A 17,400-nucleotide genomic window follows, 5' to 3' on the forward strand; every position below is an offset into this window, starting at 1 on the left:
TTGTTATGATAGTCCATTATCAAAATAACTGTTTACTGATTGACTGAAATTTTGTTTGCCTCTATTTGCCCCCCCCCCTTAAATATTTTCACACCCTTTAAAGGCCTTGCAATAGTTTATACGATGACACTACACCAAATATCCACAGCGACAATAGCTGCTACAAGTTTTCTATTATCAAATAGAATGTCGAGTCTGCAGCACTCTGATACATGTTAATTTGCCACGATTCGCGCGATTCAAGGCTTTGAGATGGTGTTTCAGTCGTGACTGTGCGAGATTCAGGGCTATGAGGGGGTGGCTACAGTGCACGCGAGGGGCGGGAGGCGGTTGTGAGGGGTGCAATCAAAGCCAGGGGATGAAATGTTTAAACTTCAAACAATATCTTGCCTAAGAAATCTATCTGTAGGTAATTTCTTACCCTGAAGCCACAAAATACCGTTGACCTGCCATCCACAAAATACTGTACGTCTGGCAATAGTGAGGGGTCAATCAGGGTGGTAGATTAATACCTATCATATGAATATGTCATTTAGAGAAACCCATTTAAGCAACTGTTATTGATTTTTTCTTACGCTTCACGTTGAATCCTTTCCAGGGGCGGATCTAGCTTTTCGGAAAAAGGGCTGTGCACTACTTACTTAGGTCAGTCAGTGCTTGCACAACAGGGGTCTGGGGACGCTTCTGCGGAAGATGATTTTGAAAAATTAGATGCATTGATTAGGTGCATTCTGAGCACTTCGTGGTTGAAATTAGGAATGAAATATGTTCATAATTTCACTTTTTCTAAAAAAGAAAACTTAGGTAGAAAATTTCAAAGTCACTCGGCTGAAAATCCTGCTTGCGTCCATCTTTAGAGTTCAATTTTCTTAATGATATTCATCAAGTCTGAAATATTTTGAATTATTATGACAATATTTTCTAATTTCAAAAAACATTTCATCTTTTGTAGGATTTCCTGAGCAGCCCATCGCGGATCTGGTTAAACGACTTCCTGCGTCAACGTCCGCGCGTCGACGACAACACGTCGATCGTCGACACGTTCCGTTATTTCCATCCCGACCGGAAGAACGCGTTCACCTGCTGGTGTTCGATGACAAACGCTCGACTGACGAACTACGGAACGCGAATCGACTACGTGCTCGCCGACCGCGAATTGACGACGCGACACTTCGTCGACACGCGTCACCTCGTCGACGTTGCCGGTTCCGACCACTGCCCCGTGCAGTCGGACGTCGACGTCGTGTTACTACCGGCGACGAAGCTGCCGTCGCTGTGCGCGAAATTCTTGCCCGAATTCGCCGGCAAACAGAGGAAATTATCGGACTTTTTCGCGCCGAAATCGTCGGGCGGACGAAATCTGGCGTCGATGGGTAATCAGCAGACGACGCTCGATAATCAGAACAAGGGCGTCACGATGTCGGCGCCCCTGACGCTTAAACGCGCGGCCTCGGTACCCGTCGGCGCGCCGATACAACCGCCGGCTAAACGCTCGAAACTGGTCGATAAGGCTAAGTTGGCGGAAAGCTCGTCGTCGACCGGCGGTCAACAGGTCAATTTGTTCGCGTTGTTCAAAAAGAAAGGGATATCGCGCAATTTCGATTGTAGCAGAACTACTCAGGATGCGGCGACACCGGCCGACAAGTCGACGAGTCAATATCAGTCGACGTCGGCTCCATCGACTCCGGTCTCGTCGCACCGGGAGTCGACTCCGCCCGGTTCAGTCGAGAATAAACGATGCATCGGTCGAGACGACTGCTCGATTCCCGAGTCGTCACCGCTTCGCGAGAACAACGACAACATTCAGGTAACGTGCGTGATGGAGGCGATAATCGCGTCGGCGCTGGACGGCCGCGACGCGAAAACCGGCGTCCGTGCCGCCAACAGCATTCGACAATATCTACCCGAATCCGACCCGCTTTATCTCGCCGACCTGTCGTCGCTCGACGCCGGCAACGATCGTAAACAACCGTTGGATTTAACTACGGAATCGGCTTCGGACCGCGGCGCGGCCGCTGTCGCGTCCTCGTCGTCGACGCGGTCGCAAAACGCGTGGAAAGACGTTCTGAAAGGACCGCCGGCGCCGCCTATGTGTCGCGGGCACCGAGAACCGTGCGTGCTACGTACGGTGAAGAAGGATAATCTGAATAAAGGTCGTCAGTTTTGGGTGTGCCCGCGTCCGGAGGGACACGCCTCGAATAAAGAAGCGCGGTGCAATCACTTCGAGTGGATCGCGAAAAAAACGGCGAAAAAATCGTGAATCGTGAACTTTTTCCATATTTGCGTTTACTGTTTTTAATCTTTGTAATATCAGTATTGTGTCAGTCAGTGATCTCCATGAGAGAGGTTTTAGAGGGGCAACCACTCCTTTCACTTATACATCCACTCATCGAAAATCAACTCCCGTAGAAATATCTGCTGCCCCTCAAGCTTATACCATTATAAGCTAGTGGGCCATGAAAAATAGTGGATTGTGCCAAAATTACGCTTAATTTTCCGCATTTTTGTGCAGACAGAAAGCTTTGCTGCTTCAGCGTCCACAAGGTTATACACGTAAGAAAGAACGCAGCCCCTCTAAAATCCTGGCGTATGGAGAACACTATGTGTAAAAAGAGGAAATATGTAGAAAATGGCTTCAAAGTCCCCCTTGTGACAAAGACATTCCCCGGTATACATACTATACCCATTGATCGCTTGAAAACTTCTTTATATTAGAGAATCATTTTCAAGCACCTCGAATAGATTTGAGAAATTACTCCTTAGATTTTTGGAAAGTTTTGAAAATGTAAGTCAACTTATTTCTGTTTGAGTCAATTCCTGTTCAGCCATCATTGCTGAACAGAGTTATCTCATAGTTCCGGTTCAGCCATCATTGCTATACTACCAGTTATCTTGTAGTTCCAATTCAGCCATCATTGTCACTATGAGTTATCTCATAGTTCTGGTTCAGCCATCATTGTCACTACGAGTTATCTCATAGTTCCAGTTCAGCCATCATTGTCACTACGAGTTATCTCATAGTTCTGGTTCAGCCATCATTGTCACTATGAGTTATCTCATAGTTCTGGTTCAGCGTTCATTGCTACTATGAGTTATCTTATAGTTCCAGTTCAGCCATCATTGTCACTATGAGTTATCTCATAGTTCCAGTTCAGCCATCATTGTCACTATGAGTTATCTCATAGTTCCAGTTCAGCCATCATTGTCACTATGAGTTATCTCATAGTTCTGGTTCAGCCATCATTGTCACTATGAGTTATCTCATAGTTCTGGTTCAGCGTTCATTGCTACTATGAGTTATCTTATAGTTCCAGTTCAGCCATCATTGTCACTATGAGTTATCTCATAGTTCCAGTTCAGCCATCATTGTCACTATGAGTTATCTCGTAGTTCCAGTTCAGCCATCATTGTCACTACGAGTTATCTCATAGTTCCAGTTCAGCCATCATTGCCACTACGAGTTATCTCATAGTTCCAGTTCTGCCATCATTGTCACTATGAGTTATCTCGTAGTTCCAGTTCTGCCATCATTGTCACTATGAGTTATCTCGTAGTTCCAGTTCAGCCATCATTGCCAGTACAAGTTATCTCATAGTTTATTCTTCTCATTCGCTGTTTAATAGTTGCGCTCTAGCACACAGGAATAACACAGTTCCTGAGATTGGCTGGCAATGGGAACAAACTCCTACATCATTGTCAATGCTCATCGGTCAATAATTTTAAACAGGTCGACGACTACATTAACAGTTCTACTGGATGCACAGCTTTTGAACGGTTAAGTTTAAATCACCTTCAAGTTTTTCATGAACGTCTTGTTGATTGTTGTGCGTTATCTCGTAGTATCTTGTCCGAATACTCGATAGCATTAACCCCCCCCCCCCTCGTCAACCTGTTTGAATGTCGATATTTTCTGCTTTGACTCTTCAAGTTCTATAAACTCACAACCGAATAGTATGAAGTCTGATGTATTTTTGTTTCATTTAGAGGGTAAGGGAGCATTATTCAATGCATGCTCGTCCATTGGGAGGGTGGGCGGCCAACGATCGACCCCCTTTTCTATACGGATGCGTTGCATACAGGGTAGGGCAGTGAACCTACACTTGATTCGAATCGATTGGGACCATTGAAATTAATTTGCATTAGAAATTCATATTCTGCAATACATGCATTCAGAGGCAGACCATTTATATTTTCCAGGTTAAGCGAAATGCGGCAGAAATGCGAATCCCGCTGTGGCAAGCGAGGAAGTTGCTGGTAGATCCTCACTTGCCACCGGTGGAATCCTTAATGCATTGAAGTTTTTTTTAGGTTATCGTAGAATTCAAGCATTGAAAATTTGTTGGATAGATTAAAAGTTTCCACTCGTGGAGAATGAGAAAGTTAGTGAATAATCATGAATTCGCTGAATCGTTGAAGTCATCATTAGCATTCTCGATGTCTTAAATATAATAAAAACCACGATCACACAAGCGGTTTTGGCCCTTGTCAAATTTGGCTCGGAATAACTTTTCACACGTTTGCCCATGCCTGTTTGGCCCTGGCCAAATTTGGCTCGACCAAAAACGTCGGACCAAATTATTTTTGTGTGAATAGCATCTGGTTCCCGAAGTGACTGACTTCACTTTGTTGAGCATTGTTTTGTATCGAGTGAGTGGTTTAACTCTGCGCCTGTCAACTTAATAGCTTCGAAACGAGCCACTTCAAAACTATTTCGGGAAATTTGTGCTTCTCGGTCATTGACTTGCCAAACTTTTAGTTTACTTCTTTTTAACGTGTCTCTAGGTCGATGTGAAGGAACCATTTATACAGTTCCACTGTAATGTGGGTTTATTTTGACTCAGGATCCAGTTTCACAGATGTGTTTGTTTAATTTGATCAGATCATCAACTCTAGATTCTTTTAGAGTCCATGGTTTGATTTTACTTGTTCCACAGTTGTGTGGGTCTAATTTTCCTCTGGATCCAGTTCCACAGCTGTGTGCGTTTAATTTACCTCTGGATGCAGTTCCACGGTTGTGTGGGTTTAATTAAACTTTGGATTCAGTTCCACAGTTGTATGAGTTGAATTTGTTTGAGGTTGGTTTAACAAGGTTCAGTACAATCTGGATGTTCTACTCTTGCACCCATTGCGGCAATTCACGCTTTATTTCTGATTCGAGGACACGATTAAAACGCTCGAGTCAAACTGAACGAACAACTCTGGAACTGGGGACAAGACATTTTTACATTCTGGTCGTAGGCTCACTGATAAACGCACTCTTATTAAGCGTAAGCACAAATTTGACTCGCGGCTGGTCCGAACTAGTTTGACCGGGGTTTAATCATCTCTGTACGATAGCGGCGTTTGATGAGCTGCAGTGGGGGAGCATTGCCGGAATTTTTAAGGCTGTTTATTGCGCGCTTGTGGCATTTCTTGCGGTATGTCCTCCAATTTTGTACATGAACCGGCATTTACGGGGTAAGCATTTACGCTTGAGTTCAGACACACTTAGCTCAGGTCACAAAACCAATCAAAGACCAAGAGGTCAGACATTGAGCCTGGCGCCTTTGTATTTTGAAAAAAAGTTAGTTTATTTAGGCTTAAGAAAATATATACCTTGTTTCTCGTTCCGGCTGGGCTTAAAAGTTGACGGGGCTGGCCACCAATCTGCCCTGTAGACTACTTTTTAGAAATCACAATTATGCTAACCGTAACAGACCAGGCAGCTATCGAAATGAACTGATTACAAATTCTGTCGCGGTTCACAAAATGCCCCAGCCGATTAGGAGAAACAAGGTATCGTATTCTTACAGCCTTACGTGAAAAATAATTTCGATGTAAATAGAACAATTTAGTTTTCGTGATCCAGGGACGGTGATACTTCATCAGAGTTCTATCGTTGACTTACTTTGAAGTAGGTTTGAATTTGTGAATGAATCTGGAACGGAAAACAGCGGCCGCTGAGGATATCTTACGATTTCGATCAGGGAAATATATCAGGAATTTTTGGATTCCCGGATCTCTAAGAACCCAGTAAAATATGATTTGAAGATCATCTCAAACCCGAATCTATGGAGTCGAATTCCTTGTAAGGGGCTGTCCATAAAAGATGCCCACAGAAAATTGCAAAATGTTGACCCCTCCCTCATATCCACAGAAAGTCCACTGGTCCACTAATGTGGTATTGTTACCACCAGCCTATGACTGAGCCCCCCTCCCTTGCCCATCGGACAAAAAAGACATCAAAAACATCGGATAACCAGTCATGCAAAATAATGGACAACTTTTATGGACAGCTCCTAATAAAAAATGAACTTATTTTTACTGCAGAGTAGCTTTTTTGAACGTTTTTCGCAAATCTATTGTTCTTGTTAATAATAGTAATATTTATAGTATTTATGAATTAATCTCGTGCGAAAAGACGAAAAACGAAATTTGTTTCCAGCCCGCCTGGAATAAACGATCAGGATGAATGCGTAGACAACTCGGGTACAGAGGTACGTCGATAATGTTGGTGAATATGATAATGAATTGAAATACTACGAATCTAATGATATTTATATGAAAATTGTGCTCTTATACTTATACTATATCTGTGGATGTATTCTCCGTATAAATAGATTCTATTATCGAAACTGTTGTCATTGTTTCATTGAAAAGTTTCATCTGGATTGCATAGGAGGAGGGTTCACTGAACCAGTATAACCCGTAGTGAGGAGGGTTCACACACGAACCAGTATAACCCGTAGCCTGTAGGGTTCACACGAACCTGTATAACCCGTAGCCTGGAGGGTTCACACGTGAATCAGTATAACCCGTAGTGAGGAGGGTTCACACGTGAACCAGTATAACCCGTAGCCCGGAGGGTTCACACGAACCTGTATAACCCGTAGCCTGGGAGGGTTCACACGAACCTGTATAACCCGTAGTGAGGAGGGTTCACACGTGAATCAGTATAACCCGTAGCCCGGAGGGTTCACACGAACCAGTATAACTCGTAGCCTGGAGGGTTCACACGAACCAGTATAACTCGTAGCCTGGAGGGTTCACACGTGAATCAGTATAACCCGTAGCCTGGAGGGTTCACACGAACCAGCATAACCCGTAGCCTGGAGGGTTCACACGAACCAGTATAACTCGTAGCCTGGAGGGTTCACACGTGAATCAGTATAACCCGTAGCCTGGAGGGTTCACACGAACCAGCATAACCCGTAGCCTGGAGGGTTCACACGTGAATCAGTAAAACCCGTAGTGAGGAGGGTTCACACACGAACCTGTATAACTCGTAGCCTGGAGGGTTCACACACGAACCAGTATAACCCGTAGCCTGGAGAGTTCACACGAACCAGTATAACCCGTAGTGAGGAGGGTTCACACGTGAATCAGTAAAACCCGTAGTGAGGAGGGTTCACACGAACCTGTATAACCCGTAGCCTGTAGGGTTCACACGAACCTGTATAACCCATAGTGAGGAGGGTTCACACGTGAACCAGTATAACCCGTAGCCCGGAGGGTTCACACGAACCAGTATAACCCGTAGCCTGGAGAGTTCACACGAACCTGTATAACCCGTAGCCTGGAGGGTTCACACGTGAATCAGTATAACCCGTAGTGAGAAGGAACCTTAAAAGCTTTGCAAGGCCTTCTTTGTTGAATACGTGTAAGAAATGACCATCACTACAGAAAGGTGCAGATAAAAAGGGCACGACACTGAAATATGTGTCATCAATCCTGCGTGATATTGCCCTTTTGGATTTACCCTTAAAAGCATCTGGCTACGTGCCAAATGTTTGAGGCTAAAAATCATTGATACCTTTTTTCTCATCTCTGCATAGATGACCCGGTAAGTATCTAGCATTACTTTTCAAAAATTCACGATCGAGCTAAATAACATACCCAGCACTTATAGAAGTTAACTGATTGCAAATGTGATTGCACATTATCTCGTCCGAGGAGGAAGGTTGATGTGGAATGATCTGCTGGAACCTTGGACCCTTAGACAAATATTTAAGGGCGAAGATTTTGAGTCCATATCTGAACACAACAGTGGAAAACAACTCGGATACACTAGATTATCGTTTACTGCAAACATAGAATTTCATCTTGAATACGTAAATTCTAATTTCATACTGAATACTGAGGACTATCAGTTATAACGAACAGATTTTCTGGTCTCCAGGGGCCAGTTGCACAGTCGTGACTTAAGTCCACAAGTGGTCTTAAAACTTAAGACTGGTCTTAAGTTGTTAGATTGTCTATAGAACTAAGTTGGTCTTAGACTGGTCTTATGTCTAAGCTATGACTATGCAACCGGCCCCTGAAGTTCGTTTTAATGAGGTTCCACTGTAGTTTCATACTGGATATAACAGTGAACTATCAACAGATTTTCTGGTGTGTGACGTCAATAGTTTTAGTCGTGCCCAATCAATCCTTCATTGAAATATAGTAATCCATATACACGTTTAGTAATCTACCGGGTGCTATAGAAATTAAATCAGTGTTACATGCACTATTACTACTTCAATACAAAAAGTTCGTCGCCCCCTTTACATTCGATTGATCATAAATAACGTCGGGTCTTAGATTTGAACAAAAACAAAAGCTCTAATCCGTCATACGAAAAGCTGTATCAATACAATAAGATCTCAAGGGTTTATTATCAAACAAAACATTATATAGGTCAATATCCGCGCGTATAAACGCGTCTGTTCTAGACTGCCATGGAAAAAATGAAAAAATCTATCACCGGAAAAAAAAAACAACTACGTAACAACTATATGAACTGGCTTATACAGAACAATCATATATTTATTCATCGCACGTGCCACATACAACGCGCCTGAATACTCCAGACGTTCGTCTGAATAGAGATTTATTTATATTTTGTATAATATGTTACATTATTATTAAAGATTATCTCGATTACTCGGGACCCGTCAAACTCGGGAAAAACCGGGGCCGACAAAATCCGAGCGAGGCATTTTATTGTTTCGTCTACGCGAAACGATAAAAACGAAAACGATAACAATCGTCGACCATTTTCTTTCGGTGCGAATATCTTCTAGTTTGCAGAGAAGTTTGTATGGGAATCAATCCCGACTAATAAAAGAATCTTACTTGAAAGTTTACTGAAAATTACCGACAATATATATTGTATGGTGGCTGATAAGGGCCATAGCGTAAAATTCCTGGTATGTAAATGAGGGCGCCAGAACGCCAGAACGCCAAAACGAAAAAAAACGTCCAATTTTCTCTAAAAGTTCGTTTTGGCGCGCCAAAACAAAGAAAATTCCGTTTTGGCGCCCCCGCCAAAACGAACTTTCATTTTGGCGCCCCCGCCAAAACGAACTTTCGTTTTGGCGCCCCCGCCAAAACAACGAAAAACGTCCAATTTTCTCTAAAAGTTCGTTTTGGCGCGCCAAAACAAAGAAAATTCCGTTTTGGCGCCCCCGCCAAAACGAACTTTCATTTTGGCGCCCCCGCCAAAACGAACTTTCGTTTTGGCGCCCCCGCCAAAACAACGAAAAACGTCCAATTTTCTCTAAAAGTTCGTTTTGGCGCGCCAAAACAAAGAAAATTCCGTTTTGGCGCCCCCGCCAAAACGAACTTTCATTTTGGCGCCCCCGCCAAAACGAACTTTCGTTTTGGCGCCCCCGCCAAAACAACGAAAAACGTCGAAATTTCTCTAAAAGTTCGTTTTGGCGCGCCAAAACGGAGAATATTCCGTTTTGGCGCCCCCGCCAAAACGAACTTTCATTTTGGCGCCCCCGCCAAAACGAACTTTCGTTTTGGCGCCCCCGCCAAAACAACGAAAAACGTCGAAATTTCTCTGAAAGTTCGTTTTGGCGCGCCAAAACAAAGAAAAGTTCGTTTTGGCGCGGTTATTTCCGTTTTGGCGCCCCCGCCAAAACAAGCATTCAACCACTGTAAAATTATTTTTCAAATTGGCGCGTTGATCTTGTGTGTAATTTGCATAAATTTGCATAAATGAAAATATTTTACGTATATATAGAATTATTTTACGTGGTTTAAAGTTCGTATTGGCGGGGGCGCCAAAACGAAAGTTCGTTTTGGCGGGGGCGCCAAAACGGAATATTCGTTGTTTTGGCGCGCCAAAACGAACTTTCGTTTTGGCGCCCCCGCCAAAACAACGAAAAACGTCCAATTTTCTCTAAAAGTTCGTTTTGGCGCGCCAAAACAAAGAAAATTCCGTTTTGGCGCCCCCGCCAAAACGAACTTTCATTTTGGCGCCCCCGCCAAAACGAACTTTCGTTTTGGCGCCCCCGCCAAAACAACGAAAAACGTCCAATTTTCTCTAAAAGTTCGTTTTGGCGCGCCAAAACAAAGAAAATTCCGTTTTGGCGCCCCCGCCAAAACGAACTTTCATTTTGGCGCCCCCGCCAAAACGAACTTTCGTTTTGGCGCCCCCGCCAAAACAACGAAAAACGTCGAAATTTCTCTAAAAGTTCGTTTTGGCGCGCCAAAACGGAGAATATTCCGTTTTGGCGCCCCCGCCAAAACGAACTTTCATTTTGGCGCCCCCGCCAAAACGAACTTTCGTTTTGGCGCCCCCGCCAAAACAACGAAAAACGTCGAAATTTCTCTGAAAGTTCGTTTTGGCGCGCCAAAACAAAGAAAAGTTCGTTTTGGCGCGGTTATTTCCGTTTTGGCGCCCCCGCCAAAACAAGCATTCAACCACTGTAAAATTATTTTTCAAATTGGCGCGTTGATCTTGTGTGTAATTTGCATAAATTTGCATAAATGAAAATATTTTACGTATATATAGAATTATTTTACGTGGTTTAAAGTTCGTATTGGCGGGGGCGCCAAAACGAAAGTTCGTTTTGGCGGGGGCGCCAAAACGGAATATTCGTTGTTTTGGCGCGCCAAAACGAACTTTCAGAGAAAATTGGACGTTTTTCGTTGTTTTGGCGGGGGCGCCAAAACCAAAGTTCGTTTTGGCGGGGGCGCCAAAATGAAAGTTCGTTTTGGCGGGGGCGCCAAAACGGAATTTTCTTTGTTTTGGCGCGCCAAAACGAACTTTTAGAGAAAATTGGACGTTTTTCGTTGTTTTGGCGGGGGCGCCAAAACCAAAGTTCGTTTTGGCGGGGGCGCCAAAATGAAAGTTCGTTTTGGCGGGGGCGCCAAAACGGAATTTTCTTTGTTTTGGCGCGCCAAAACGAACTTTTAGAGAAAATTGGACGTTTTTCGTTGTTTTGGCGGGGGCGCCAAAACCAAAGTTCGTTTTGGCGGGGGCGCCAAAATGAAAGTTCGTTTTGGCGGGGGCGCCATAACGGAATTTTCTTTGTTTTGGCGCGCCAAAACGAACTTTTAGAGAAAATTGGACGTTTTTCGTTGTTTTGGCGGGGGCGCCAAAACCAAAGTTCGTTTTGGCGGGGGCGCCAAAATGAAAGTTCGTTTTGGCGGGGGCGCCAAAACGGAATTTTCTTTGTTTTGGCGCGCCAAAACGAACTTTTAGAGAAAATTGGACGTTTTTCGTTGTTTTGGCGGGGGCGCCAAAACGAAAGTTCGTTTTGGCGGGGGCGCCAAAATGAAAGTTCGTTTTGGCGGGGGCGCCAAAACGGAATATTCTCCGTTTTGGCGCGCCAAAACGAACTTTTAGAGAAAATTGGACGTTTTTCGTTGTTTTGGCGGGGGCGCCAAAACGAAAGTTCGTTTTGGCGGGGGCGCCAAAATGAAAGTTCGTTTTGGCGGGGGCGCCAAAACGGAATATTCTCCGTTTTGGCGCGCCAAAACGAACTTTTAGAGAAAATTGGACGTTTTTCGTTGTTTTGGCGGGGGCGCCAAAACCAAAGTTCGTTTTGGCGGGGGCGCCAAAATGAAAGTTCGTTTTGGCGGGGGCGCCAAAACGGAATTTTCTTTGTTTTGGCGCGCCAAAACGAACTTTTAGAGAAAATTGGACGTTTTTCGTTGTTTTGGCGGGGGCGCCAAAACCAAAGTTCGTTTTGGCGGGGGCGCCAAAATGAAAGTTCGTTTTGGCGGGGGCGCCAAAACGGAATTTTCTTTGTTTTGGCGCGCCAAAACGAACTTTTAGAGAAAATTGGACGTTTTTCGTTGTTTTGGCGGGGGCGCCAAAACCAAAGTTCGTTTTGGCGGGGGCGCCAAAATGAAAGTTCGTTTTGGCGGGGGCGCCAAAACGGAATTTTCTTTGTTTTGGCGCGCCAAAAAGAACTTTTAGAGAAAATTGGACGTTTTTCGTTGTTTTGGCGGGGGCGCCAAAACGAAAGTTCGTTTTGGCGGGGGCGCCAAAATGAAAGTTCGTTTTGGCGGGGGCGCCAAAACGGAATATTCTCCGTTTTGGCGCGCCAAAACGAACTTTTAGAGAAAATTGGACGTTTTTCGTTGTTTTGGCGGGGGCGCCAAAACGAAAGTTCGTTTTGGCGGGGGCGCCAAAATGAAAGTTCGTTTTGGCGGGGGCGCCAAAACGGAATATTCTCCGTTTTGGCGCGCCAAAACGAACTTTTAGAGAAAATTGGACGTTTTTCGTTGTTTTGGCGGGGGCGCCAAAACGAAAGTTCGTTTTGGCGGGGGCGCCAAAATGAAAGTTCGTTTTGGCGGGGGCGCCAAAACGGAATATTCTCCGTTTTGGCGCGCCAAAACGAACTTTTAGAGAAAATTGGACGTTTTTTTTCGTTATGGCGTTCTGGCGTTCTGGCGCCCTCATTTACATACCAGGAATTTTACGCTATGGCCCTTATCAGCCACCATAATATTGCTTTAAAAATTGGCAATAACTCGATATGAGAATAACATGGAAATTCAAACGGATCGCGGGACTGCCGGTGGTGCATGGCGTACCACTGTAAGCACCGCGATGACACTCAAATCTCGCTGGTAATCCGAAGATTGATGAATCAAATACTAGCAATTGTGTAGAGCACATCCACCACACACTATCCCACACATTGCCTTCAAAAAGAAAACTATATCTTGAAAGTTTATTGACGCCTTGAAAAATAACACATTCTTGCTTGATATCATCGAAGATAAAAACGATGGTATAATATGGAAGATATATAAACTTATTTAGACTTTGAATATTCGATAATTGACCGGCAACCAGTCTAGCGCCGATATATTGCTGACGTAGTGCACATCTTCTCAAAAATTATTATCAAAATTCATCAAATGTAAAATAAGAGTTGGGAACTATAGCTAGTCGGTTCGAAATCATAGTTCTTATATAAATGTTTGCTCGTCTATACTTAAGGAGTCTTCAAACCCGGCCACACGGAGACGAAATCGTACTTAACAACATAAGTTCCGTCACGAAACGAAGTTCTGTTCTCGAAGCGAAACGTACTTTGATGGCGCGTTGCTGTCCCGTTGTACTTTTCGTCATGCGTGTCAGTGACCGCGTAAACTTTGAATGATGTAGAGAAATAGAAAAACAAATCTCCCAGAAAAATATGCGGTGAAAAATTGAAATAAATAAATAAATAAATAAATAAATAAATAAATATATATATATATATATATATATATATATATATATATATATATATATATATATATATATATATATATATATATATATATATATATATATATATATATATATATATATATATATAAAATGCTTGTGCCCTTGGTAGCATGAAATCATATCATGTCAAGACATATTTTTATTGTCTGCTTGACATTTAAAAAGAACTGTAATATCTGCAATCTGATTCGTCTCCGTTTCATTTCTCACAAGTTTATGTAAATTGTTTTCATTCGCGTCTGTCCGGAGTGTGGCTCGTGTTACCTGTAGTATCAAAAATACGTATTTTTAGTAGTATCGATATACAAAACCTCCAACCTTGAGCTGTTTCTTTTTAAAGCCGTTTAAAAGCCAGATAGTCTCAAGTGATTCTGACTTTTAACCAATTGCTCGGAGGGATGAAGTTCTCTTGTGCGAAAGAGCTTTGCAAAACTCTTTTCCTCGATTAGTTGCTGTTAATAATTCAATTCAATTTAAAATACTTTATCGCTCTTTAATGTAGCGATACATTATTAGATTATGTACAATAAGAAAAGGATAAATTGAATTTTCTTTTAAAGAAAATAATCATACTGAATAGAACTATATCGTTGTATTATTCCACGTGGAACCTCGTTATAACGAACTTCAGAAGACCAAAATTTCGATTTGTTATAATACATAGCGTGGTCGAACTTTAGCATCCTCGCTTGCCAGGGGTCCGGTATCACTCCCGAACTCGCTTCCACCAGCCCCCTGGCCTCACGAAGCGTGATTTCATTACTGGCGCTGTTGCGCGTGACGTCATATATAGATTTGCGAAATACTTCCTTGTTCGGTAAAACGTTCGCTGATTGGTCAATTTAACGGGAAAACCAACAGAAGTCTACTGACGGTTTGTTACAAGCGCTGTGATTGGTACGACCGGATTCTGGTCGGCTAGTAACGACTCCAACGACTCGTGAGGTCAAGGGGTTTGGCGAACAGCTTTAGCGTAGTGGGTTCGAATCCCTTGACGGGTGAAGATGAACTTTAGGCGCATTTGTTTGAAATCGGTTTCTATAAAACTATTTATATCGGTTAATTGCGTCATAAACCGGTTTGCCGTAGAGTGAACAAATGCGACAGAACGAAGAAAAGTCGGAAATTTCCTTATTAGGCCATGTTGAAAAGTCGGTTTGATGTTGCAAACAGCTCGCAAAGCAGTTTAGTCGGTTTACGAGAACCGTTTAGGTTTACGCTGAACAAAGATGCCGGTTTTTCCAAACCGGTTTGTAAACCGGTTTGGAAACCGGTATGAGCAAAGACGATTTTCCTTCAAACCAAACAAATGCAGACCAATGCTCGGTCAGATAGAACGGCAACCAGTCTACCTGACTAACCTGGTTCTAACCGACTGTAGGCTTTCCGCTATAAAATTGATTAGATTTTTCTTTTCTTTTGAGATGAAATCCTATCTACTATCTAATAAACCCCATATGGTAGCTCAAAAGTTGGTAGAATGATAGGCGGATAAATACCATAGTAACAATGAGCTTTTACCCTGATGCCGAAACATACTTCTCGGCAGTAGGGCATACCCCATATTTATTTTTTCCAGTTCATTTGGATCCCCTATGACAAATCAATATCAGTTTTGGATATATTTTCACATTAACATGTTTTTTGGAAGGAGTCACATGACCCCCAAGCTGCTTCATTATTAGTTTAGAGTACCTAAATATTTTTAGAGAAACTTCATAATATACAAAAAGGGCATCCTTTAATGCCCAATATTCCATATATGACCCCAATTTGTTGATTAAAAACGTACAAGCTACGTTCTGGCTATGGGTCATTACGGCCCCTTGGGTTAAAGTGGTAAATTTGATTTTATGGAGCGCCACCTGGTGAGTTTTCTACTAACCGATAAGGCTCATATGTAAAATTGGGCTTTTTAGGTAGCACAAGTGCTCTTAAACACATCGAAGAACTCCGGAAACACACCATCAGCAGTTCTGAAATTGATGACCGGCTAAATAGGTGGGGTCATATATGACCCGCAGGGCGTCCCAGGGTTAATTGACACTACGTCAACTATCCACTGGTTAACTGTAACCAACTCAGTGTTGAGCACCTGCAGCCCTAGTTCTTCATTGCGAACCTGCGACAACCCTTTATATCATACGTATACCAATTGGGTTCCAACCTGTTACAACCCGGTTCATACTGGGATTAGTTTTATAGACTGGTATTAACTTTAATCCGGGGTGGGGGGCTAACTCTGAGTTAAAATTAATACCAGCATAAAGGCAGACCCAGATTTCTCAGGTTTATAAAGTTCTAAGGAATTACACTAGATGGCGTGCTAGTTTTAGAAACTCTGTCAACTAAACCATTTTGTCCAATTTACTTTGAGAATCGAGAAAAACGGTCGTTTCAATTTAAGTTCAGTAAATAACTACATTGCCTAATTAACTAATTTACGAGGCTGAAAAAATGATACCTTGTTTCTCCCGTTTGCTTAGATTTAAAGCAACCCGGCCGGCTGGCCGCCAATCTAACCGGTACATAGCATTTTTTCAAAAAAATCATGATAAATTTTACCATAACAAGACCCGGCAGCGTTAGAAATGAAATGGATTACAAATTCTATTCCGGATACGGACATCTCCAAATAGGCTGTATTCACGTACCTATGAGACCTGAACAATACCTTGTTTTTCGAAGATAGGTTTTTGATCGATTGTACATACAAAAATAATATACTACAGACTTCTCATCGAAATCCAGAAGAACAATATGAGCTTCTGAGCTTCATACGAGAATTCTTACCTCGATATATTCTGAGAATGCGCTCTGGGTAATTAGAACGTTATTCAAAACTGTATGGATTGGAATATTCACGCGATGAAATCATCACAATGATGATATCAGATTTCAGCTGGTGGGAGAGCGGAGCTGTGTTTGGGCGTGGACCCACGGGTCTTGTTACATCACCATCAGATGTTCAGCGTTACCCCTGAATGAACTCTTTTAAATTTCTGCTTTTTACCGGCATTTTTTGCAATCCTTTTAAACTTGGACACTTAGATATGCTGTTTAAGGCATCTCACCCATCCACGGTGTACAAAAATGCCATTGAATGCGTCACAGGACCTCCAAACCTTGGATCTGCACGTAAATGCGCTCCTCCCGTCTTCGACGCGGGATATAATGACAAAAACACGAAAATAAAAACTCAAATATCTAAAATAGCAGTGACGAGTAATTAAGAAACAGTTTTAGGTGCCGTGTCGGAGGCACTATAGCTATTGTCATTTTGTGTTTTTAGTAATCAGTTTGGCTTTATAGAGGTCCATATCGGACTGATCCTACAGTTGTATCGTTCATATTGAATTCCTGACTGTCGTAAACATTTTAGTCCATTCTCAAGTCTAATCTTTCTATCAACATGCTTTTGAAGAATCAATAGACTGGTTACCGGTCTCTATCTTCGATTAGAATGGGACAGGCAACCAGTCAGAAAGAATCATCACAACTTGTAGACTGGTTGCCGGTCTCTACCTTCAGATTCTGACTGCGAATGAAGGCATCTTCACCCGTCAAGGGATTCGAACCCACTACGCTAAAGCTGTTCTCCGAACTGGTGGAAGCGAGTTCGGGAGTGATACTCGTCTCCTGGCAAGCGAGGATGGAATGAAGGTGGCGAAGAATTGGACAGGCGACCAGTCTAGGTTGTTTGCGCAAATTATTCAAAACTTAGTTGGGACATAAGTCACGAGATGGCGGGCGTCTCATCGTGGTGTGGGCAGTTCGATGTTAATAAAACTCTCGTACACTACTGCAAATCTCTTGTACCCAATAAGGTCCGGAATAGGGTTCGAGTTGAAGATCCACTAAAATTCTGTCTCCGAAAAGAAAATAGTTCACATTCCGGCACTGAATCAAACAAA

At 42.9% G+C, this 17,400-nt stretch overlaps 1 protein-coding gene across 1 annotated transcript in view; it reads left to right on the top strand.

Annotated features, from left to right (window-relative positions):
* Positions 1-6,585, top strand: part of LOC141901977 (DNA-(apurinic or apyrimidinic site) endonuclease 2-like) — a 29,632-nt gene extending 23,047 nt beyond the window's left edge. Inside the window, exon 5 of the mRNA XM_074789587.1 lies at positions 953-6,585. Within this exon, the coding sequence (XP_074645688.1) occupies positions 953-2,260 (1,308 nt within the window). The 3' untranslated portion in view covers positions 2,261-6,585. The remainder of the gene's footprint in view (positions 1-952) is intronic.
* The last annotated feature ends 10,815 nt before the right edge of the window (positions 6,586-17,400 follow it).

This window comes from Tubulanus polymorphus, chromosome 3 (assembly GCF_964204645.1).
Source record: "Tubulanus polymorphus chromosome 3, tnTubPoly1.2, whole genome shotgun sequence".
Classification (NCBI taxonomy): domain Eukaryota; kingdom Metazoa; phylum Nemertea; class Palaeonemertea; order Tubulaniformes; family Tubulanidae; genus Tubulanus; species Tubulanus polymorphus.